This window comes from Rhinoraja longicauda, chromosome 24, assembly GCF_053455715.1.
Source record: "Rhinoraja longicauda isolate Sanriku21f chromosome 24, sRhiLon1.1, whole genome shotgun sequence".
NCBI classification, from domain to species: domain Eukaryota; kingdom Metazoa; phylum Chordata; class Chondrichthyes; order Rajiformes; family Arhynchobatidae; genus Rhinoraja; species Rhinoraja longicauda.
Genome location: NC_135976.1, coordinates 29,284,819 through 29,308,576, shown reverse-complemented (window position 1 = coordinate 29,308,576; position 23,758 = coordinate 29,284,819). Strand labels below are relative to the sequence as shown.

The 23,758-nt window shown below is 49.0% G+C and overlaps 1 protein-coding gene across 6 annotated transcripts in view; it reads right to left on the bottom strand.

The window, feature by feature from the left end:
* Nucleotides 1-4,158: 4,158 nt before the first annotated feature.
* Nucleotides 4,159-23,758, bottom strand: part of klhdc8a (kelch domain containing 8A) — a 44,266-nt gene continuing 24,666 nt past the window's right edge. For 2 of the 6 annotated variants that reach the window (XM_078420921.1, XM_078420918.1), the window contains one exon: nucleotides 21,372-22,886. In XM_078420921.1, the coding sequence (XP_078277047.1) occupies nucleotides 22,693-22,886 (194 nt within the window). In that variant the 3' untranslated portion in view covers nucleotides 21,372-22,692. Of the gene's footprint in view, nucleotides 4,338-4,687; nucleotides 4,925-5,937; nucleotides 6,156-9,466; nucleotides 10,295-21,371; nucleotides 22,887-23,758 lie in introns of those variants that run through there. The other 4 variants (XM_078420922.1, XM_078420924.1, XM_078420919.1 and 1 more) reach the window with 4 other exon arrangements.

Below are 23,758 nucleotides of genomic sequence, written 5' to 3'. Positions count from 1 at the left end.
CGTCTTTGGGATGTGGGTGGAAACCGCCACCTGTAGAAAACCCACGTGGTCACACAGGGAGAACGTACAAACTCCGTACAGACAGCACCCGTAGTCTGGATGGACCCCGGGTCTCTGGCGCTGTGAGGCAGTAACTCTACCGCTGCGCCACCATGCCGCCCAGATGTTGATCTGATAATATATAATATATATACAGTGTGGGCGGCACGGTGGCGCAGCGGTAGAGTTGCTGCCTTACAGCGAATGCAGCGCCGGAAACTCGGGTTCGATCCTGACTACGGGCGCCGTCTGTACGGAGTTTGTACGTTCTCCTCGTGACCTGCGTGGGTTTTCTCCGAGATCTTCGGTTTCCTCCCACACTCCAAAGACGTACGGGTATGTAGGTTAATTGACTGGGTAAATGTAAAAATTGTCCCTAGTGTGTGTAGGACAGTGTTAATGTGCGGGGGTCGCTGGGCGGCACGGACTCGGTGGGCCGAAGGGCCTGTTTCCGCGCTGTATCTCTAATTCTAAAATAAAATCTAAATAATGTCTCTGAATGCAATGTTTTGTGCAGACACGCACAAGCTGACCGTAAATCTGTATGATAGACACAGAATGCTGGAGTACCTCAGCGGGACAGGCCTCATCTCTGGAGAGAGGGAATGGGGTCTGAAGAAGGGTCTCGACCCGAAACGTCGCCCATTCCTTTTCTCCAGAGATGCTGCCTGTCCCGCTGAGGTACTCCAGCACTTTGTGTCTAGCGTCTCTATACATGTTGGCACGGACGTAAGGGCATTAGTGTATTGCGCTACAGAAAAGACTCAGCGATTTCAGGATGGGAGTGACGGAGGGGTGGAGATGAGGAAACCAAAGTGAGGGTTCAAATCTATCAATGCTCAAGGACTGTACTTCCTTCCTTTCCAATTTCCTCCCAAACCCCAAATCCCCATTAAAGACTGATTCATTTCTGTTTAAAAAAAAAGGCTCATTAAGATTAAACAGGAAGAATATGCAGGAAGCTGATATGGATGGAAGAGGAGAGAGAGAACAGTGTTCCACTTTGCAAACTGCAGTCCCATCTGTCTGTACATATTACAGCATTGTCCGAGCACAGAAACGTATTGTAATACATACCAGTGGTAAATCTAATTACTAGGGAGAGGAGAGTTGGAGGGAGGGGGGGAGGTTTGCCATATGTTAGTTTTAGCAATTAATGAGGCTCAAAGTTGGGGTATCTATCATGACTCATGCTGGTGTAGGAAGGAGCTGCAGATGCCGGTTTACACCGAAGATAGACACAAAATGCTGGAGTAACTCAGTGGGACAAGGCAGCATCTCCGGAGAAAAAGAATGCGTGACGTTTTGGGTCGAGACCCTTCGTCAGACTCATGCAAGGTTGGTTCTGTAGAGAGAGAGGGCAGAATAATATAGTAACTTTACAGGGATGGTCTCTCTCTCTCTCTTTCTCTCTCTTTTTCCCTCCCTCCCTCTCTCTCTCTATCTCATAGAAACATAGAAACATAAAAAATAGGTGCAGGAGTAGGCCATTCGGCCCTTCGAGCCTGCACCGCCATTCAATATGATCATGGCTGATCATCCAGCTCAGTAGCCTGTACCTGCCTTCTCTCCATACCCCCTGATCCCTTTAGCCAAAAGGGCCACATCTAACTCCCTCTTAAATATAGCCAATGAACTGGCCTCAACTACCTTCTGTGGTAGAGAATTCCACAGACTCACCACTCTGTGTGAAGAAATGTTTTCTCATCTCGGTCCTAAAAGACTTCCCCCTTATCCTTAAGCTGTGACCCCTGGTTCTGGACTTCCCCAACATCGGGAACAATCTTCCCGCATCTAGCCTCTCCAACCCCTTAAGAATTTTATATGTTTCAATAAGATCCCCCCTCAGTCTTCTAAATTCCAGCGAGTATAAGCCTAGTCTATCCAGTCTTTCTTCATATGAAAGTCCTGCCATCCCAGGGATCAATCTGGTGAACCTTCTCTGTACTCCCTCTAAGGCTAGAATGTCTTTCCTCAGATTAGGAGACCTCACTCTCTTCTACTGCCACCTAGTGATAGAAGCCAAAGTGAAATATTCACAAAAGTTTGAATCTTGCATTCTTATTTAAAGTCCACATTCAAGCCTCTTAGTTTAGTTTAGAGATATAGCGCGGAAACAGGCCCTTTGGCCCACCGAGTCCGCACCGACCAGCGATCCCCGCACACTAACACTATCCTACACACACTGGGGACAATTTACAAGTATACCAAGCAAATTAACCTACAAAACTGTACGCCTTTGGAGTGTGGGAGGAAACCGAAGAACTCGAAGAAAACATACCCAGGTCACGGGGAGAACGTAGAAACTCCATACAGACAGCACCCACATCTCTGGAGAATAAGTCAAGTCAAGTCAAGTCAAGTCAAATTTATTTGTCACATACACATACTCGATGTGCAGTGAAATGAAAGTGGCAATGCCTGCGGGTTGTGCACAAAAATAATTACAGTTACAGCATATAAATAAAGTTAATAAGTTACTAAACATAGCACAAAAAGTGTCGACAAAAATTTAGTCTCTGGGGTTATCAAAGTTGACAGTCCTGATGGCCTGTGGGAAGAAGCTCCGTCTCATCCTCTCCGTTTTCACAGCGTGACAGCGGAGGCGTTTGCCTGACCGTAGCATCTGGAACAGTCCGTTACTGGGGTGGCAGGGGTCCCTCATGATCTTGCTTGCTCTGGATCTGCACCTCCTGATGTATAGGTCCTGCAGGGGGACGAGTGTAGTTCCCATGGTGCGTTCTGCCGAACGCACTACTCTCTGCAGGGCCATCCTGTCCTGGGCAGAGCTGTTCCCAAACCAGACTGTAATGTTGCCGGACAGGATGCTCTCTACAGCCCCAGAGTAGAAGCAATGAAGGATCCTCAGCGACACTCTGAATTTCCTCCGTTGTCTAAGGTGGTAAAGGCGCTGCTTAGCCTTACCCACCAGTGCGGCAATGTGCGTTGCCCACGTCAGATCCTCTGCGATGCGGACTCCCAAGTATTTGAAACTGCTCACCCTATCCACAATAGACCCATTTATCTCCAGTGGCGTGTACGTCCTTGGATGTTTAGCCCTTCTGAAGTCCACAATCAGCTCCTTTGTTTTAGTGACATTCAAGAGGAGGCTATTGTCCTGACACCAGAGTGCCAGATCAGCCACCTCCTCCCGGTAGGCCTTCTCATCGTTGTTGGAGATCCGGCCCACCACCACAGTGTCATCAGCAAACTTGATGATGGAGTTTGAGCTGAACCTGGCCCTACAGTCATGTGTGTACAGGGAGTACAGTAGGGGGCTAAGGACGCAGCCCTGGGGGGATCCTATGTTCAGGGTGAGGGAGCTAGATGTGTGTTCCCCCATCCTGACCACTTGGGGCCTGGCAGTGAGAAAGTCCAGGACCCAGGCACACAGAGGGGTGCTAAGCCCCAGTTCCAGCAGCTTCTCAACCAGTCTGCTGGGGACTATTGTGTTGAATGCTGAACTAAAGTCAATGAACAGCATCCTCACATAGCCCCCCTGGCTGTCCAGATGAGAGAGAGCGGTGTGTAGAACCTGGGAGACCGCATCATCCGTGGACCTGTTCGGACGGTATGCGAACTGTAGTGGGTCCATGTTGCGAGGAAGGAGGGCGCAGATGTGCTTCTTGACTAGCCTCTCCAAGCATTTCATGACAACCGAGGTGAGGGCCACCGGTCGGTAGTCATTTAAACACGCTGGAGAGGCATTCTTTGGCACCGGTACAATGATGGATCTTTTGAAGCATGCAGGGACCACGGACTTTGCCAAGGAGAGGTTGAATATTGTGGTGAGCACTGGAGCAAGCTGAGTAGCACAAGACTTTAGTACTCGCCCAGATATACCATCTGGGCCTCCAGCTTTCCTCGTGTTCACACGCGTCAGAGCCCACCTCACCTCATGCTCGGACACCGAGAATGTGTGCACATCCCCGGCGGTGGATCCCCCTCCAGCCTCGCTAGCCAGCGCCCCTTCGGTGCTGTTTTTAGACGGCGAGCTGGTGGTGTTACCCGTCTCAAACCGTGCGTAAAAAGAGTTCAGGTCATCAGCTAAGGAGGAGCCGGCACTTCCGGTTGAGGGGGTGCTGGACCTGTAGCTAGTTATAGTCCGTAGCCCCTGCCAAAGGCGCCTGGTGTCCTGCTGCTCCATCTGTGACTCCATCTTGTCCCGGTACCTCTTTTTTGCATCCTTCACTGCCCTTCGCAGTCGGTAGGACTCTCCCTTGTAGTCGTCCATGTTGCCAGATGCCAGGCCGGAGTTGTAAGCAGCGGTGCGAGCATTCAAGGCCACGCGAATAGACCTGTCCACCCAGGGTTTTTGGTTAGGGAAGATACTGACCCTTACCGTGGGGATGATGGTATCGGCTATTGTGGCAATGAAGTCCGTAACCGCTTCCGCAAACTCATTTACGTCTCTGGAACTTGCTTGGAACATGTTCCAGTCGACTTCGCTCAGTGCATCTTGCAGCATGGCCTCTGAATGGTCAGCCCACCGCTTTACGTCCCTCGTCACTGTCGCTTCCCGTACTATCCGTTGTTTGTACTCCGGCAGCAGGAAAATGGCAGCGTGGTCAGATTTCCCAAAAGGAGGGAGAGAAACGGCCTTGTAGCCTTTCCTGAACGGCGTGTAGCAGTGGTCCAAAGTTCTTTCCCCCCTGGTGACACACGTGATGTGTTGGTAGAAGTTGGGCATGACCTTTTTGAGATTTCCCCTATTGAAGTCTCCAGCCACCAGCACAGCCGCATCAGGGTTCTTGTTTTGGTGTTGACACAACACATCGTGTAGGGTGGACAGTGCCACGTCGGTGTCCGCATGCGGTGGGATATAGACGGCTGTGATGATCACCGAGCTGAACTCCCAGGGTAGGTAGAATGGTCTACTAACTAACTAAAGGACAGAGGTTTAAGTGAAGGGGAAAGGATTTAATAGGAATCTGAGGGGTAACGTTTTCACACAAAGGGTGGTGGGCGTATGGAACAAGCTGCCAGAGGAGGTAGTTGAGGCAGGGACTATCCCAATGTTTAAGAAACAGGTAGACAGGTACATGGATAGGACAGCTTTGGAGGGATGTGGACCAAGCGCAGGCAAGTGGGGCTAGTGTAGCTGGGACATGTTGGCCGGTGTGGGCAAGTTGGGCCAAAGGGCCAGTTTCCACGCTGCATCATTCTATGACAATAAACTAAACTAATCTAATGCTGTTATAGGCCAAGGGTTCAGAAGACCTGAGCATATAATATCCTTGGGAGTACAGTAGGTACATTAAGCAAAAAACAAAGTGCCAGAGGAACTCAGTGGGCCAGGCAGCATCTGTGGAGGGAATGGACCCTTCCTCAGACCTTCCACCGATGCTGCCTGATCCACTGAGTTCTTCCAGCACTTTGTATTTTGCTCAAGATTTCAGCATTTACAGTTTCTTGAGTCTTCATAAATAAAACACTATCCTCTAAAGAATATCACAGCTCCACATGCGTATTGGTTGGCAAGTCTTTGAAATAACAGTCTAATGACTCCCAACATTCCCATTGTCCACCATTTTCCCAATTGGCTTACAAATTTTCGAATACCAGTTTGAAAGACACCTTGTACATTTGCTTTCGGGAAGTTTAGTTTAAACTAGACAAAGTTGGGCCCATTCCCACACCTCCCCCGTTCTCTCCTCCCCCAGCGCCACTCTTACTCTCCCCCACCCCCCCCTTTCCCCACCACCCCCGCTGTCCCCCTCCCCAGTCCCACTCTCCCTCCCACCCCCACTCTCTCCTCCTCCCACCCTCCCCGTCCCCCCACTCTTACTCTCCCAGAGCGGTGGACTGCTGGAGACGGGCAGCACAGTGGCGGCTGCGGCCTAGCAGAGCTGGGATTACTCGCGGCGGTTGTGGGGGAGAGGGGAGAGGGGAGAGGGGAGAGGGGAGAGGGGAGAGGGGAGAGGGGAGAGGGGAGCAAGGGGAGAGAGAAGCGAGAGGAGAGGGGAGAACCCTGATCGCGGACGGGCGGCTCCGCTAACGGCGTCCATCTTGTGTGTGCGAGTGAAGAGAGAGGCCGGGCGTGGGTGGTGACGTCATACGCACAGCAGGCCTTGGGAAAAGGTCTTTAGAAATGAGATTCTTGAAGTTTAAAAGGTCTGTAATTTAAAAAATACAAGAGCGATTTAAATGAAATTGTTATAGACACTGGCGGAGAGAGTGGTGATTAAGGTGGTGCAAAAATTGTGGGGCTACGGTTTACCATTTTGGCGCAATCACAGATACATAGATACGGATATATATATATATATATACACACAAGATCTGAGTTTTAGTAGCATTTAGATTAGATGGAAGCATTCACAATGGCATAGCGCGTGGAAATAGGCCATTCGGCCCAGCTGGCACATTCTGTCCAGATTGACATTCTAGCCTAATAAAGTCAAACAGAGTCATCCATAAAGTCATGGCCCTTCAGCCCAACTTGACCATGCCGACCACGATGTCCACATCTACGCTAGTCCCACCTGCCCACGTTTGGCCCAGATCTCTCTAAACCTTTCCTTTAGCGACGAGTGACGTTTTGGATTGGGACCCTTCTACAGATCTTTTCAATTCCTGCACCACCATTCTGATGCGACGATCTCGCACTTTCTGAATCTCTGTGCAAACTTGCTTGCTTCTCGAGTTGGGATTGTGAGTTTGAATCCCATACTGGAGCACCCTCGTCCCGACCCGAAACGTCACCCATCCCTTTTCTCCAGAGATGCTGCCTGGCCCGCTGGGTTACTCCAGCACTTTGTGTCTGTCTCTGGGTAGGACATCCCCGGTAACATGAATTTGGGAGATGAGGCTTGTTTCTTACATGGAGAATAAAATGGATGTGATGAGTTGCATTATAGTTTCTAAAAGATTTCATTGCGTTTCTCACTCTACTGATTTTAGTTGACCTGCTGCAAGATGTTCTGGTTTTTGATGAAAATATGTTGCGGTGTTATGTGTAGGAAGGAACTGCAGATGCTGGTTTACACTGAAGATAGACACAAAATGCTGGAGTAACTCAGCGGGACAGGCAGCATCTCTGGAGAGAATGAATGGTGAAGAAGGGCGGCACGGTGGCGCAGCGGTAGAGTCGCTGCCTGACAGCGCCAGAGACCCGGTTCGATCCTGACCACGGGTGCTGTCGAGACGGAGTTTGTACGTTCTCCCCGTGGCCTGTGTGGGCTTTCTACAAGACCTTCGGTTTCCTCCCACACTCCAAAGACGTACAGGTTTGTAAGTTAATTGGCTTGGTGTAAATGTAAGAAATTTGCCCTAGTGTGTGTAGGGAGGGAGTTAATGTGCGGGGATCGCTGTTCGGTGCGGACTCGGTGGGCTGAAGGGCCTGTTTCCCCACTGTGTCTCTAAACTAAACCAAAAGAAACGGCCAAAAGGAGGTCCAAGAAGTCTCAGCAGCTGGAGGAAGGAACTTGGCCCAAACCTCTAGTCTTCCTCTCCCGACTCTCAGTCTGAAGAAGGGTCTCGACCCAAAACGTCACCCATTCCTTCTCTCCAGAGACGCTGCCTGCCCCGCTGAGTTAATCCTGCATTTGGTGTCTGTCTTGTGGTGTTATCTTGAGATAATAGCACAATTAGTGCCTACGTTGGAGGTGATAATGCAAAGATCTTGCCTCGATGGGGGAGCGTTTTAGCGATTGCCCAGCCAAAGATACAATGATAGATTATTTATCTGTCTAAACAGATTGGCGAGGAGCAATGCATTCTGCACGAGTCTTTCAGTGAGATTGAGAAATAAACACACACTAGACAGGCGAAAAAAATATCACAGTCAGTGAAGAAAAGCAAATAGAGCTAATTGTAAACCATTCTTCAATTGTCCATGTATTTACGTTTTGGCCATAAAACAAAATGATCTTAATGGTTAGCTATAGTCATCTGAATTTCAACACAATCCCTAAAGTTTACATATAGAGATAGGCACACAATTCATGAAGTCATTCATTTATTCATAGTTCCAGGTCTTTTTGACTCCAAAATGGTTGTAGGTGGCCACTTGTATACACTGGAATTTAGAAGGAATGAGAGGAGATCTTATCGAAACATATAAGATTATTAAGGGGTTGGACACGTTAGAGGCAGGAAACATGTTCCCAATGTTGGGGGAGTCCAGAACAAGGGGCCACAGTTTAAGAATAAGGGGTAGGCCATTTAGAAATGAGATTAGGAATAACTTTTTCAGTCAGAGAGTTGTGAATCTGTGGAATTCTCTGCCAATTCTCTGAATGCATTCAAGAGAGAGCTAGATAGAGCTCTTAAGGATAGCGGAGTCAGGGGGTATGGGGAGAAGGCAGGATCAGGGTTCTGATTGAGAATGATCAGCCATGATCACATTGAATGGCGGTGCTGGCTCGAAGGGCCGAATGGCCTCCTCCTGCACCTATTGTCTATTGATGTAGAATGGAACCTTGGGTAATGTTCATAGGTTCTCAGAGTAGAATTAGGCCATTTGGCTCATCACGTCTACTTCGCCACTCAATCATGGTTGATCTATCTTTCCTTCTCAACCCCACAGAAAGGATGTGATAGCATTGGAGAGGGTGCAGGATGCTGCCAGGGATGAAGGGCCTCGGCTATGAGGAGAGACTGAGCAAACTGGGGTTGTTTTCCCTGGGGCAGAGAAGGCTGAGAGGGGACATGATCGAGGTGTACAAGATCATGAGGGGCATAGATAAGGTAGATGGCGGGGAACTTCTTCCACTGGTGGAAGGTTCAACAACGAGGGGACATAGATACAGGGTAAGGGGAGAGAGGTTTCGGGGGGATGTGAGAAAAAACTTTTTCACCCAGAGGGTGGTTGGAGTCTGGAACTCACTACCTGGGGTGGTGGTGGAGGCGGGAACACTCACAACGTTTAAGAGGCATTTGGATGGGCACTTGAAATGCTACAACATTCAGGGCTACGGTCCAAATGCGGGAAAATGGGATTAAAATTAGACTGTGTTTGGTAACGGGCGGCACGGACAAGATGGGCCGAAGGGCCTCTTTCTGTGCTGTAGGACTCTATGACTCTATGACTCTATGACTCTCCTGCCTTCGCCCCATCACCCCTGACACCCTCACTACTCAAGAATCTGTCAGTCTCCGCCTTAAAAAATATCCATTGACGGCCTCCACAGACATCTGTGGCAATGAATTCCACAGATTCACCACCCTCTGACTAAAGAAACCCCCCCTCGTCTCCTTCCTAAAGGCACGTCCTTTCACTCTGAGGCTGTGGCCTCAGGTCCTAGACTCTCCCACCAGTGGAAACATCCTCTCCACATTCGTTCTCTCCAGGCCTTTCACTATTCCAAAAGTAAGTTTCAATGAGGTTCTCCCCCCCCCCCCCCCCCCCCTCATCCTTCTAAACTCCAGCGAGTACAGGCCCAGTGCCTTCAAATGCTCATCATATGTTAACCCACTCATTCCTGGGATCATTCTGGTAAACCTCCTCTGGACCCTCTCCAGTGCCAGCACGTCCCTCCTCAGTTATGGGGCCTAATACTGTTCACGATACTCCAAACAGAGGAAAGTTGCATTCATGTTGGTTGTTTCAGGACCCCCATGAAACACCATTGTTCCTGGAAAAATGTTCTGGCCTTCTTCATGCCAATTACCAACCCCAATCTAATGCCAAACTAGCACAACCACAACCACCCCTTTGCATCAATGATGCATTATTGTCACATGTACCTAGTACAGTGAAAGTCTTTGTTTTTGCTTACAATACACTAAGTACGCAAAGAGTCGCCAAGGTATCTGGCGCCCACAAAGTTGCAAAGTACTCATTATAGTCCCAATGGTCCCTCATTGTTCTCAGCAGCCCTTCGGCCCACCGAGTCCGTGCCAACCGTCAATCAGCCCATACACTAGCACTATCCTGCACACGAGGGACAATTTACAATTTACCGAAGCCAATTAACCTACAAATCTGTAAGTAGAGCGTCAGGGGTTATGGGGAGAAGGCAGGAGAATGGGGTTAGGAGGGAGAGATAGATCAGCCATGATTGAATGGCGGAGTAGACTTGATGGGCCAAATGGCCTAATTCTGCTCCTATCACTTCTGAACATGTTCACTCATTCATATTAGTTCTATGTGTTGGAAGGAACTGCAGATGCTGGTTTAAACCGAAGATAGACACAAAAAGCTGGAGAGTCTCAGCGGGACAGGCAGCATCTCTGGAGAGAAGGAATGGATGATGTCTTAGGGTCGAGACACTTCTTCAAATCTGCATGTCTTTGGTGTAAACCGGGGCACCTGTTAAAAACACACGCGGGTCATGTGGAGAACGTACAAACTCCGTACAGACAAGCACCCGCAGTCAGGATCAAAGCCAAGTCTCTGGCGTGGTAGGACAGTAACTCTACTGCTGCGCCACTGTGCCGCCCCTAACACTGTGTCCTTTTGTGTATTAACCAGCCTTTGTTTCTACATCTACAGGGCAACATGGTGGCACAGCGGTAGAGTTGCTGCCTTACATCGAATGCAGCGCTGGACACCCGGGTTCGATCCTGACTACATTTTTTTAAAATATAAAAGTTTTATTCCAAAGAAAAACATACAAACATACTAAGCAAAATGTGATCAAACAAAAGCCGCCTGTATCGGCAGTTTACAAAATAAACAATTATCACATTAAAATCCCGCCATCTCTGTCAACAATACATTCGACCCCCCGCGGCGACCAGCGTTCACGGAAGCCCTCCAGAGTCCCCGTGGACACCGCGTGATCCCTCTCCAGGGACACGCGGGCACGGACGTAAGCCCGGAACAGGGGTAGGCAGCCGACCTCTGTGAGGCCGTCGACTGCCCGCTGCCTGGACCCGCGGATGGCCATCTTGGCCAGGCCCAGGAGCAGACCGACAGGGAGACCCCCTCCTCCCTCCTGACCCTCCCCCCTCTGTACCGGGTGCCCAAAAATTAAAAGCGTAGGGCTAAAATGGAGCCAGAGATCCTTATTACGGGCGCTGTCTGTACGGAGTTTGTACGTTCTCCCCGTGACCTGCGTGGGTTTTGTCCGGGTTCTTCGGTTTCCTCCCACACTCCGAAGATGTACAGGTTTGTAGGTTAATTGGCTGGGTAAATGTTAAAAACAAATGTCCCTAGTGGGTGTAGGATAGTGTTAGTGTGCGAGGATCGCTGGGCGGCGCGGACCCGGTGGGACAAAAGGGCCTGTTTCTGTAGAAGAGGTGTGGGACTCCAGAGGACATTGTATTTCTCCCCCAAATGCAGACAAAAATAGGGAAACTGAGAAACTGGGGTGGGAGCGCAAAGCAAGAGAATAGCTGTTCAAATTTACCTTACAGCGTAGGAAGGAACTGCAGTGCTGCTGGAAGGTCATCAACTGGGTGAAAGACGCTCGTTGGTCTGCCCGAGCTTTGTTGACCTCCCAGCGGAGCGAGCTGTCCGTCGGGGAATGTTGCTGACTGGGCCCGCTTCAGACTGCAGGAGTACGTGCTGAGGGACGCACTGAAACTCGGTGCAGCCAACGCCAAGGCTCTGTGGGGGAGGACCGCAGTCTAGGGTCCTTCCGCTGCTGGACATGGGGAGGCATGGTGTGGCGGAGAGAGACGCCCCTCCAAATAAGGGACTCTGTGCAAATTTCGGTGTAAATTTGGAAATGAATACCTGCATTGAACGTGTAACCTCTGGAATTGTCGGATGGGGTTGTTGAAAAGAAGATGTTTTGTAAATATTTATTACTTGAATAAAGGTATTTTTTGATATATATATTAAAAAAAAGGCTGGCTTACACCGAAGACAGGCACAAAAATGCTGGAGTAACTCAGTGGGACATGCAGGGTCTCAACCTGAAAGGTCACCCATTCGAATCTTCTCTCCAGAGATGCTGCCTGTCCCGCTGAGTTACTCCAGCATTTTGTGCCTATCTTCAAACTTACCGTAAGATGCTCTTGAAATGGCCACCGTTCTATCTCACAATACACTGCCATGCCTCACTCCACACTCTTATCTCCAAATCCAATTAAAGGCAAATGAGCACAGTTTAAATAAATGTATCCAGAAATAGCACAAGTCATGAATTTTAAATCATGCCATTAGCAGAGCCCCTGAATGAAATCTATTTGCGAACCTCCTGTTCCAATACACAATGGCAGACTGACCATTTCAGGACACTTGGTGCATGTGGGACAGTGGAAATATGTTAATTGGGAAACAGAGACTCTCTCCTGCATGTGTCTGAAGGAACTGTAGATGCTGGTTTTAGCCAAAGATGGACACAAAATGCTGGAGGAACTCAGCGGGACAGGCAGCATCTTCTGGAGAGAAGGAATGGGTGACGTTTACTCAGTCTGAAGAAGGGTCTCGACCAGAAACGTCACCCACTCCTTCTATCCAGAGATGTTGTCTGTCCTGCTGAGTTACTCCATCTTTTTGTGTCTATCTTTCTCCTGAATATTGGATTGGATAGTCTGGTTTACCAAGTATTCCTGATTGTCATGGAACTGCAGATGCTGGTTTAAACCTACTTTAGATTAATTATACTCCTATCATTTATGATCTTATGATCCCAAAGATGTGCAGGTTTGTAGATTAATTGGCCTCTGTAAATTGCCCCATGTAGGGAGGAGATGCGAAAGGGGGATAATAACATAGAACTAGTATGACACAAAATGCTGGAGTAACTCAACGGGTCAGGCAGCATCTCGGGAGAGAAGGAATGGGTGACGTTTCGGGTCAAGACCCTTCGAAGACCCGAAACGTCACCCATTCCTTCTCTCCAGAGATGCTCCCTGACCCACTGAGTTACTCCAGCATTTTGTGTCTTCCTTCGATTCAAACCAGCATCTGTAGTTCCTCCCTACACATAGAACTAGTATGAATGAGTGATCATGTTCAGAAGTGATAGGGGCAGAATTAGGCCATTTGGCCCATCAAATCTACTCCGCCATTCAATCATGGCTGATCTATCTCTCCCTCCTAACCCCATTCTCCTGCCTTCTCTCCATAACCCCGACACTGTACTAATCAAGAATCTATCTCTGCCTTAAATATATCATTTGACTTTGCCTCCACAACCTTTCTGTGGCAATGAATTCCACATGGACACATTGGGCCGAAGGGTCTGTTTCAATGCTGCGTCTTTCAAGTTGAGCTTATAGGACTTGGTATTACAATCCCTACTGTAATTGGCACCTTCTTAATCTCTTGATTGGGGGTCGGGGTAAAGACTTCATTGGGGTCATCAGGTGGGCACCCTCCTTCCTTGGTGTTTCGTTGATAGGCCCACGACACCTCCAGAGGGGTCAACAGCAATATCTGGTGTCCCAGGTGCGCTCCCCTCCATTTTTACCCCTCTTGCTGGTCATTTTGCAGTCCAGTTGGAGTCTTTTAATCAGTCCCATCCTTCCAAACAGCACCAAAATCCCCCACACCTCCTTTGCTCCAAAATCTACTCTCAGGTCAGTTTTCTTACGTCTACTCAAGTTGCTGCCCACTTTTCCTTGTCTAATCCACAGGAAAAGGGCTATTAATATTACAAAGCACGGTCGTTTGGTTTAATAGCATCAGTTGTTTAATGGTTTAGAGGTTGAGTTAAAATCCTGCCATTATGCGCTGTGATGTTTTGGGATAGGTTTTCACGAGCGACTTCAGATACGCTTTGATGAGTGTAGAGTACTTGGGAGGAACAAGGTGACTTTACACGTTGGTTCTGGGTTGTTGTAAACCACCTGTTTGGGCTCAATTGCGGAGAATTTGCGAAATCATCGTAATCGTACAACTGCAAGAAGCGTACAAAACAGAATTCCACATCCTGAAGACAGACGCAAAATCGCTTGATTAGTACGGGTGTCAGGGGTTATGGGGAGAAGGCAGGAGAATGGGGTCAGGAGGGAGAGATAGATCAGCCATGATTGAATGGCGGAGTAGACTTGATGGACCGAATGGCCTAATTCTGCTCCTATCAGGTTAATTCCAGGAATGGCGGGACTGTCATATGTTGAAAGATTGGAGCGACTAGGCTTGTATACACTGGAATTTAGAAGGATGAGAGGAGATCTTATCGAAACGTATAAGATTATTAAGGGGTTGGACACGTTAGAGGCAGGAAACATGTTCCCAATGTTGGGGGAGTCCAGAACAAGGGGCCACAGTTTAAGAATAAGGGGCAGGCCATTTAGAACTGAGATGAGGAAAAACTTTTTCAGTCAGAGAGTTGTGAATCTGTGGAATTCTCTACCTCAGAAGGCATTCAAGAGAGAGTTAGATAGAGCTCTTAAATGATAGCGGAGTCAGGGAGTATGGGGAGAAGGCAGGAACGGGGTACTGATTGATAATGATCAGCCATGATCACATTGAATGGCGGTGCTGGCTCGAAGAGCCGAATGGCCTCCTCCTGCACCTATTGTCTATTGTCTATTGTCTATCACTTATGACCTTATCACCTAAAATGCTGGAGTAACTCAGCGGGTCAGGCAACATCTCTGGAGAAAAGGAATAGGTGACGTTTCTGGGTAAGACCCTTCTTTTTAGTTTTAGAGATACAGTGTAGAAACAGGCCCTTGGGCCCACCAAGTCCGCGCCAACCAACGACTACCACACATTAACACCACTGCTACTGCTGCGCCACCGTGCCGTCATTAGGTAAATGATCCCAGGAATGATTGGGTTAACATACGGAGAGCATTTGAAGACTCTGGGCCTGTCCTCACTGGAGTTTAAAGGATGAGGGGGGGGATCTCATTGAAACCTACTGGATATTAAAAAGCCTTGATAAAGTGGACGTGGAGAAGAAGTCTCGAGTAATGGCAGAGTCGAGAACCAGAGGGATCAGGCTCAGATTAAAAGGACGCACCATCAAAATGGAGATGAGGAGGGACTTCTTTAGCGAGAGGGCGGTGAATCTGTGGAATACATTGCCACAGATGGCGGATGAGGCCAAGACATTGGGTATTTCTAAGGCAGGGATTAGTTGATTCTTGATTAGGAAGGGCTTCAAAGGGTTTAGGGAGAAGGCAGGAGAATGGGGTTGAGAGGGAAAGATAGATCAGACATGATTGAATGGCAGAGTAGATTCATTAGGCCGAATCCTAATCCTGTGTCTTATGGCCTAACAGTACAGCACAAAAACAGGCCCTTCGGTCCACAATATCTGTGCTGAACTTGATGTCGAGAATCGAATGAAATAATTTGCTGATCTAATTCAAACAAAATTAGGATCGATTGTTTTTACCACAGGCAGTTCTAAATGCATTATAATGTGTTTTTAGCATCCGCAAACCAGATTCCATTAAGGAAGGGTGGCAGGGTGGCACAGCGGTAGAGTTGCTGCTTTACAGCGCCAGAGACCCTTGTATGTTTGTTTTTGTTTTGCAATAATGTATTTGTATATATATATATTTTTTAAAGATACCCGGGTTGGATCCTGACTAGGAGCACTTGTCCGTACAGAGTTTGTACGTTCTCCTCGTGACCTGCGTGGGTTTTCTCCGGGTGCTCCGGTTTCCACCCACACTCCGAAGTAAGTTAATTGCCTTTGAATAATTGTAAACTGTCCCTAGTGTGTGTAGGGCAGCGTTAGTGTGCGGGGATCGCTGGTCGTCGCGGACTCGATGGGCCGAAGGGCCTGTTTCCGTGCTGTGTCTCGAAACTGAACGAAACTAAACTTCAGTTTCACTAGCAAGGGATGCATTTTCAGGCACCTGTTCTCACGGGATTCAATAGCACATTCAACACCAAGGCAGAAATGGCCTTGAAAGCAGGTAGATGTTCACAAATTCTTAACTGAAATCGCTCATATAATCAAGGGGTGCCAGACTCTTTATGCCCTTTGAGAAGATCTAACAAACCAACTGAGTGGTCAAGGCGAATGGAAATGTAAACTTCACAAGGCTTTGCCTTCTGTGCAGTAAAGGTGGGCGAGATAAGACAAGGAACATTGCAACGATTAGGCATCGACAAACAAATTGTGAAATTTTCACCCGCAATTTTGCAGATTGATGATTCTGATGTGACAAATAATTAACTGTGTCACAAATGTTTTCTTTGAAACCAAAACCAATTTAAATAGGTCATTATCTTAAATGCAATACTTTTGAAACAATCCTTCGGTTTCAGAAAAAGCAGGGCTGGCTTAACAGACACAATACTGGTTAACTTCAAGCAGATAGGAAATAAGGAATTATTAACAGTTGTTATTCAATGCTTGCAGGCCCAGGGCCTGTTCACAGTTTAGTTTAATTTAGTTTAGTTTAGCGATTCAGCGCGGAAACAGGCTCTTCGGCCCACCTAGACCATGCCGACCAGCAACCGACCCGTACACTGGCACTATCCTACACACACTAGGGACAATTTACAATTTTTCCAGAAGCCGATTAACCCGACAAAACGGGTCGTCTTTGGAGTGTGGGAGGAAACCACAGCACCTGGAGAAAACCCCGAAGGAGTGATGGAGAGAGTGTGCAAGCTCCACACAGACAGCACCCGATCGAACCCGGGTCTCCGGCGCTGTAAGGCAGCGACCCTGCAGGGCTGGGAGAGGTTGCAGAGGGAAAGGGGAAACCGTTAAGGGATTTAAGCCAAGAAGGGAATTAAAGATGAAACTGTAGGTTCTGCCCACTGCTAGTTTCGGGTTTGTGTTTTCTTTCAACTTCTTTGCTACAAAGTTGTTTATTTGTCACATCATCAGACACCGATACTGGAATTAATCTCATTCACGCTCCGACACTCACACCTTTCCAGTCCTCACTTTAATTTCATGTCTCATGTATTTTGTATTTCATGACTGTTGGCAGATCAATTGCCCTCCTGGGATAAATGCAGTTCTACCGTAGCGTATCGCATGGTGACAGTAAAGATCCAGTGAACCATTGGACCGGCAGGGACCTACTCACTGCCTGAGACTTAGTTGGTAAAAGCTGCAAAGAAGCATTTGCAACTGGTGGATTATTCACGACCATAGAAACATAGAAACATAGAAAATAGGTGCAGGAGTAGGCCATTCGGCCCTTCGAGCCTGCACCGCCATTCAATATGATCATGGCTGATCATCCAGCTCAGTAACCTGTACCTGCCTTCTCTCCATACCCCGTGATCCCTTTATCCACAAGGGCCACATCTAACTCCCTCTTAAATATAGCCAATGAACTGGCCTCAACTACCTTCTGTGGCAGAGAATTCCACAGACTCACCACTCTCTGTGTGAAGAAATGTTTTCTCATCTCGGTCCTAAAAGACTTCCCCCTTATCCTTAAGCTGTGACCCCTGGTTCTGGACTTCCCCAACATCGGGAACAATCTTCCCGCATCTAAAGTGGAACAAAATCAAAACTACCACTGTCGTTCTGAAGATAGGCACAAAAAGCTGGAGTAACTCAGGACTCGGGACAGGCAGCATCTGTGGAGCGAAGGAATGGGTGACGTTTCGGGTCGAGGCCCTTCTTCAGTCCAGTCATTCTGCGCATCCGTCAATCCCGGTATCTTGGAGAGGGAGAGAGTCTCCAGTTAAAGTACCGCTGTGTGGGGAGGTGGTGAACCTGTGGAGAGCGGGGCACAGGATGGTGGTGTAAAATGGCTTTGACACCTCCGATTTGCAGAGCGACAGTCTGTCGACTTAACTCTCCAATCTTGTGGTCCTTCAAAGATCCTGTAAAGTCTGGATTATCACAGGTCACAACAGGGCTCCTTGACAAGACACAGAGTAAACGTTAACGCCAAAACCGCGGGCACTGTCAACGCAAAGGAACAGCGCAAATAAACGGAGTTTCCTTGTTAATGGAAAAATGCTGGACTTCATTAACTTGTTACGATCGACAATCAAATCCCAGCAGTGTAGTCAAGTGTCAACGTCAGTGGGGCTGCCCTGGTTTAAAGGCCTTGTTGTGGCTTTGCCATTGGAACCAAAAGATTAAACCATTCAGAAAGTATTGCACAGATTGACATTTTACCCCAGGCAAGGAAACATTGAGAGGCAACCGACTGGGTCTTTTAAGTTTATATAGAGGAGTTTGCATGTTCTCCCCGTGACCACGTGGGTTTCCTCCGGGTGCTCCGGTTTCCTCCCACATCCCAAAGACGTGCGGGTTTGTAATTTAGTCTAGTTTTGTAGGTTTTGCATTATCGAGGCTTTGCATTATGACCTTCCCATCCATGCCGACTTGAACAATCTGCCCAACACGCGCCTGAAGTCCCGCAAACCCTTCTGGTCTTCAGTCAAATCCCTGGAAGACTTTGACCCCCAAGACTGAGTGGCGCAGAGCACGGAAAGATGGCCAACACCAACAACGGAGAGGTGATCACAGACCCCACAGTGAAAGCACCAGGATTTGACCTCCATCGCGAACAATGGCTAGCCCTGAACAGGAACCGCACCCTCCACGCAAGAACAGCCCGTCACCTGCACAAGTGGGGAATGACAGAGAGACAGCCCTACTTGCGACTGCGGATATCCAGACCAGACCATCCCACACGTCGTGAATGACGGCTCACTGAGGCTTTTCCCTGATGGCATTCAAGGCCACCCACCCAGCAACTGATGCTGCCCTGGCCTGGATGTCTACCCTTGGCCTACAACTTTAGGCTGTGCACGCCACGTTGTTTTGTGGGTTAATTGGCCTCTGTGAAGTTGCGCGTGTAGGGAGTGGATGCAAAAGTGTGATGACATCGAACTGGTGTGAACGGGTGATCGACCTTTCTCATCCCAAGAGGGACAATCTATAGAAGGTCCAAATAACCTACAAACACGCACGTCTTCGGGATGCGCGGGGAAACCGGAGCGCCCTATGGAAACCCACGCAGCCACAAGGAGAATGCGCAAACTCCGCACAGGCAGCACCCGAGGGTGAGGATTGAACCTGGGTCTCTGGCGCCATACGACAGCAGCTCTTCACCAGTTGCACCACCGTGCAGTCCATGAAGTTGGAAGCAATTGGAAGTCAGTGCCTTGACTCAGTGTTTGAGCAGCCAGCAGTCTCACTTGGATAGAAATGGAGACCTAACAATGCGAGGAAATGATCGCATGCCCAGTCTTATATCCTTCCAGACTTTAGACGCTCAGTGGGCGATTTCGTGGCAAAGCTTCACCTCCCATTATTTTTGTGAGGTTTCAATGCCCTGGCAAAATAAAAAATGTATAGACAAGTGTATTCAGGATTCGGATGAGGCAGGAAGTTTAAAATAACATTGGGTGGTAATTATTGTACCAGGGCATGCCAAGAAAAAGCCAAGAGAGATGCAGGAAGAGAAAGTATTTGAAGCATAAAAGCAAATGACTGATCAGATGGCAATCATTTCCCTGCATTGTTGGTCGAAGTCTGTGCTTTAACTGCGTGTCTGGCACATTTAATTTTAGGTGGAAAACAGGCCCTTTGAGTCTGTGCCCAACCGTGATCCCCGCACACTAGTTGTATCCTGCACACCTGGGACAAGTTTGCAGAAGCCAGTTAACCTACAAACCCGCGCGACTTTGGGATGTGGGAGGAAACCGGAGCACCCGGAGAAAACCCACGCGGTCACAGGGAGAACGTGCAAACTCCGTGCAGACAGCACGAGTAGTCAGGATCGAGCCCGGGACTCTGCCGCTGTAAGGCAGCAACTCTACCGCTGCGCCACTGTGCTGCACTGATATAACTAGCGTCTTTGCCACTCTATTCTCCAGTTAAAGAAGTGTTTCCCAAAATCCTTTTTCTTATATTTAGTTTAGTTTAGTTTGGAGATACAGCGTGGAAACTGGCTCTTTGGCCCCCCGAGTCCACGCCGACCAGCGATCCCCGCACACTAACACTATCCCACACACGCTTGGGACAATTTATATTTATACCAAGCCAATGAACCTACAAACCTATAGTATAAGAAGATAACTGCAGATGCTGGTACAAATCGAAGGTATTTATTCACAAAATGCTGGAGTAACTCAGCAGGTCAGGCAGCATCTCGGGAGAGAAGGAATGGGTGACGTTTCGGGTCGAGACCCTTCTTCAGACTGATGTCAGGGGGGGCGGGACAAAGGAAGGATAAAGCGTGGAGACAGGAAGATAGAGGGAGATCTGGGAAGGAGGAGGGGACGGGAGGGACAGAGGAACTATCTAAAGTTGGAGAAGTCAATGTTCATACCACTGGGCTGCAAGCTGCCCAGGCGAAATATGAGGTGCTGTTCCTCCAATTTCCGGTGGGCCTCACTATGGCACTGGAGGAGGCCCATGACAGAAAGGTCAGACTGGGAATGGGAGGGGGAGTTGAAGTGCTCGGCCACCGGGAGATCAGTTTGGTCAATGCGGACTGAGCACAGGTGTTCAGCGAAGCGATCGCCGAGCCTGCGCTTGGTTTCGCCGATGTAAATAAGTTGACACCTAGAGCAGCGGATGCAATAGATGAGGTTGGAGGAGGTGCAGGTGAACCTTTGTCTCACCTGGAAAGACTGTTTGGGTCCTTGGATGGAGTTGAGGGGGGAGGTAAAGGGACAGGTGTTGCATCTACAACCTACAAACCTGTAGTCTTTGGAACGCGGGACGAAACCAGACATCTTGGAAAAACCCACGCGGGTCACGGGGAGAACGTACAAACTCCGTGCGGACAGCACCCGTAATCAGGATGGAACCCGGGTCTCTGGCGCCGCGAGGCAGCAACTCTACCCCAGCGCCACCGTGCCGCCCTATTATATCCCCTGCTGGATTGATTACTGGTTGTCTTACACCTACCGTCCTGCATTTTGGCCTTCCTTTCCAAAGGGGAGCATTTTAAAGTCCATGGAATCTTTTCAATCAAAATAAAGCACATGTCCAGACACACCTGAAGGGTTTAGTCCACCTACGTAAACCCTTTATTAAATTTCCCCATGTTTTCGAATCAATGCCAATAACTGTGAATTTACACTGAGGTCCAAATGCGCGATCGGAATACATCACTTGCGTAAGTAGTCTTGACTTCGACAGGTGTGCAGCAGAGAGCACATTGACTGGTTGCATCACGGCCTGGTTCGGCAACTCGGAAGCCCAGGAACGAAGAAGACTGCTAGAAGTGGTGAACACTGCCCGGCCGGCCCATCACGGGCACTGACCTCCCCACCATCGGAGGGATCTACAGGAGTCGCTGCCTCACAAAGGCAGCCATCATCATCAGAGACCCACACCACCCTGACCACACTCTCATCATCAGAGACCCACACCACCCTGGCCACACACTCATCTCACCCCTGCCATCGGGAAGAAGGTAGAGGAGCCGGAAAACTGCAACGTCCAGGTTCAGGAGCAGCTTCTACCCTACAGCCATCAGACTATTAAACACTTCAACCTCCAAATAAACTCTGAACTACATAGGCGTTGTCTTGGGGGATTGGTTTTGGCTTTTCACACTTTTATTGTTTGTTGTTTGTTTCTATGTGTATGTGTGTGTGTATGTCTGTGTGTGTGTGTGTGTGTGTGTGTGTGTGTGTGTATGTGTGTGTGTGTGTAGGTATGTGTGTGTGTGTGTGTGTATGTATGTATGTATGTATGTATGTGTGTGTGTGTGTGTGTGTGTGTGTGTGTGTGTGTGTGTGTGTGTGTGTGTGTGTGTGTGTGTGTGTGTGTGTGTATGTGTGTGTGTGTGTGTGTGTGTGTGTGTGTGTGTGTGTGTGTGTGTATGTGTGTGTGTGTATATATATATATATATACACACACACACTGAACTTTACTTTTTCATTTATTACATTGTTTATAGAGTACTATCTTTACGTATTGTGTTGTGCAGCTGCAAGTAAGAGTTTCATTGTTCTATCTGGGACATGTGACAACAAAGCAGAATCAAGGGGTACGGGGAGAAGGCAGGAATGGGGTACTGATTGTGAATGATCAGCCATGATCACATTGAATGGCGGTGCTGGCTCGAGGGCCCGAATGGCCTACTCCTGCACCTACTGTCTATGTATCCATGTCCATGTAAAGCACTCTTGACTATACGGGGCAGTGCACCAATCCCAATACATCTCACATCACGAGGGTTGAAGCCTTTTTACGTCTCTGACGCTGTAAGGCAGCAAATCTACTGCTGAGCCACACATGATTCACACAAAGTCGGATGTACACAGGCATTGAAGGGCTCCCCTAGAGATTCATTCATCACGTAAGATAGACGCATAAAGCTGGGGCTACTCAGCGGGACAGTCAGCATCTCTGGACAAAAGGAAGAGGAGACGCTTCAGGTCGAGAGCCTTCTTCAGACATCTTCATTCACTACATGTTGGGGACGTGACAGGTGGGGTCGGGAAACGAATCTGCTCATCCTCCTGAGTTCTGTCACGTCACGAGGGCTGAAGCCTTTTTACGTCCAGAAGCATCAGGAGACAAAATATAAGACACAAGATGCTGGAGTAACTCAGCGGGACGGGCAGCATCTCTGGAGAGAAGGAATGGGTGACGTCTCGGGTCGAGACCCTTCTTCAGACTAATATCAGGTGGGCGGGACAAAGGAAGGATATAGGTGGAGAAACAAGAAGTCTTAGGAAGGGTCTTGACCCAAAACGTCGCCCATTCCTTCTGTCCAGAGATGCTGCCCGTCCCGCTGAGTTACTCCAGCGTTTTATGTCCATGTTCGGTGTAAACCAGCACCCGCAGTTCCTTCCTGCACGGAGAATAAAAGTCCTTGGGCGCTGGATGCCCCCAGCTGGAGTTTGGACGTAGCCTCGCGCGGCCCGCTGTGCGTTCACCAGCGAGCCTGGAGCGGCTATGAGTCGGTGAGGCACAGAGCTTCCACGGCGCTGCTGGGCGCCTGCGCCACTCCGCCCATCACCACGAGACTGTTCCGGAAGACAGCGGCGGAGCAGGTGCAGCGGGCGGTGGGCATGGGGGGCAGCCGCTCCCACCGGTTCTTCACGGGGTGCAAGGCCTCGGCCGAGCTCAGCACGGACGGCTGGTCGCCTGAAAAGCAGACACACACCCCTCATCACACATCCTCCCCACGCCCCCGAGACACGGATAATCTTCCCGTCCAGCTGCCCACAAGAACTCGGGGGTTAGCCTAAACCGGACATCGAGCGATCAAAATGGCGGAGCAAAAGTTCTACGAGATCTTGCGCAGGATCTGTGAGGCACATTTGAGATCCAGTTAGTTCCCCACCCGCCCCCCACTCGTATCTATCGATTGTCTCCACTTACACTTCCCCCTGCCTCGGCAAGGCCAGCTGTACAATCAAGAACGAGTCGCAATAAGATTATTAAGGGGTTGGACACGTTAGAGGCAGGAAACATGTTCCCAATGTTGGGGGAGTCCAGAACCAGGGGCCACAGTTTAAGAATAAGGGGTAGGCCATTTAGAACTGAGATGAGGCGAAAAAAAATTCAGTCAGAGAGTTGTGAATCTGTGGAATTCTCTGCCTCAGAAGGCAGTGGAGGCCAATTCTCTGAATGCATTCAAGAGAGAGCTAGATAGAGCTCTTAAGGATAGCGGAGTCAGGGGGTATGGGGAGAAGGCAGGAACGGGGTACTGATTGAGAATGATCAGCCATGATCACATTGAATGGCGGTGCTGGCTCGAAGGGCCGAATGGCCTCCTCCTGCACCTATTGTCTATTGTCTATTGCAACCCGGCCACTCCCTCTTCTCCCCTCTCCCATCAGGCAAAAGGTACAGAAGTGTGAAAACGCACACCTCCAGATTCAGGGACAGTTTATTCCCAGCTGTTATCAGCCAACTGAACCATCCTACCACCAACGGAAGGGTCTCGACCCGAAATGTCACCCATTCCCTCTCTCCTAGATGCTGCCTGACCCGCTGAGTTACTCCAGCACTTT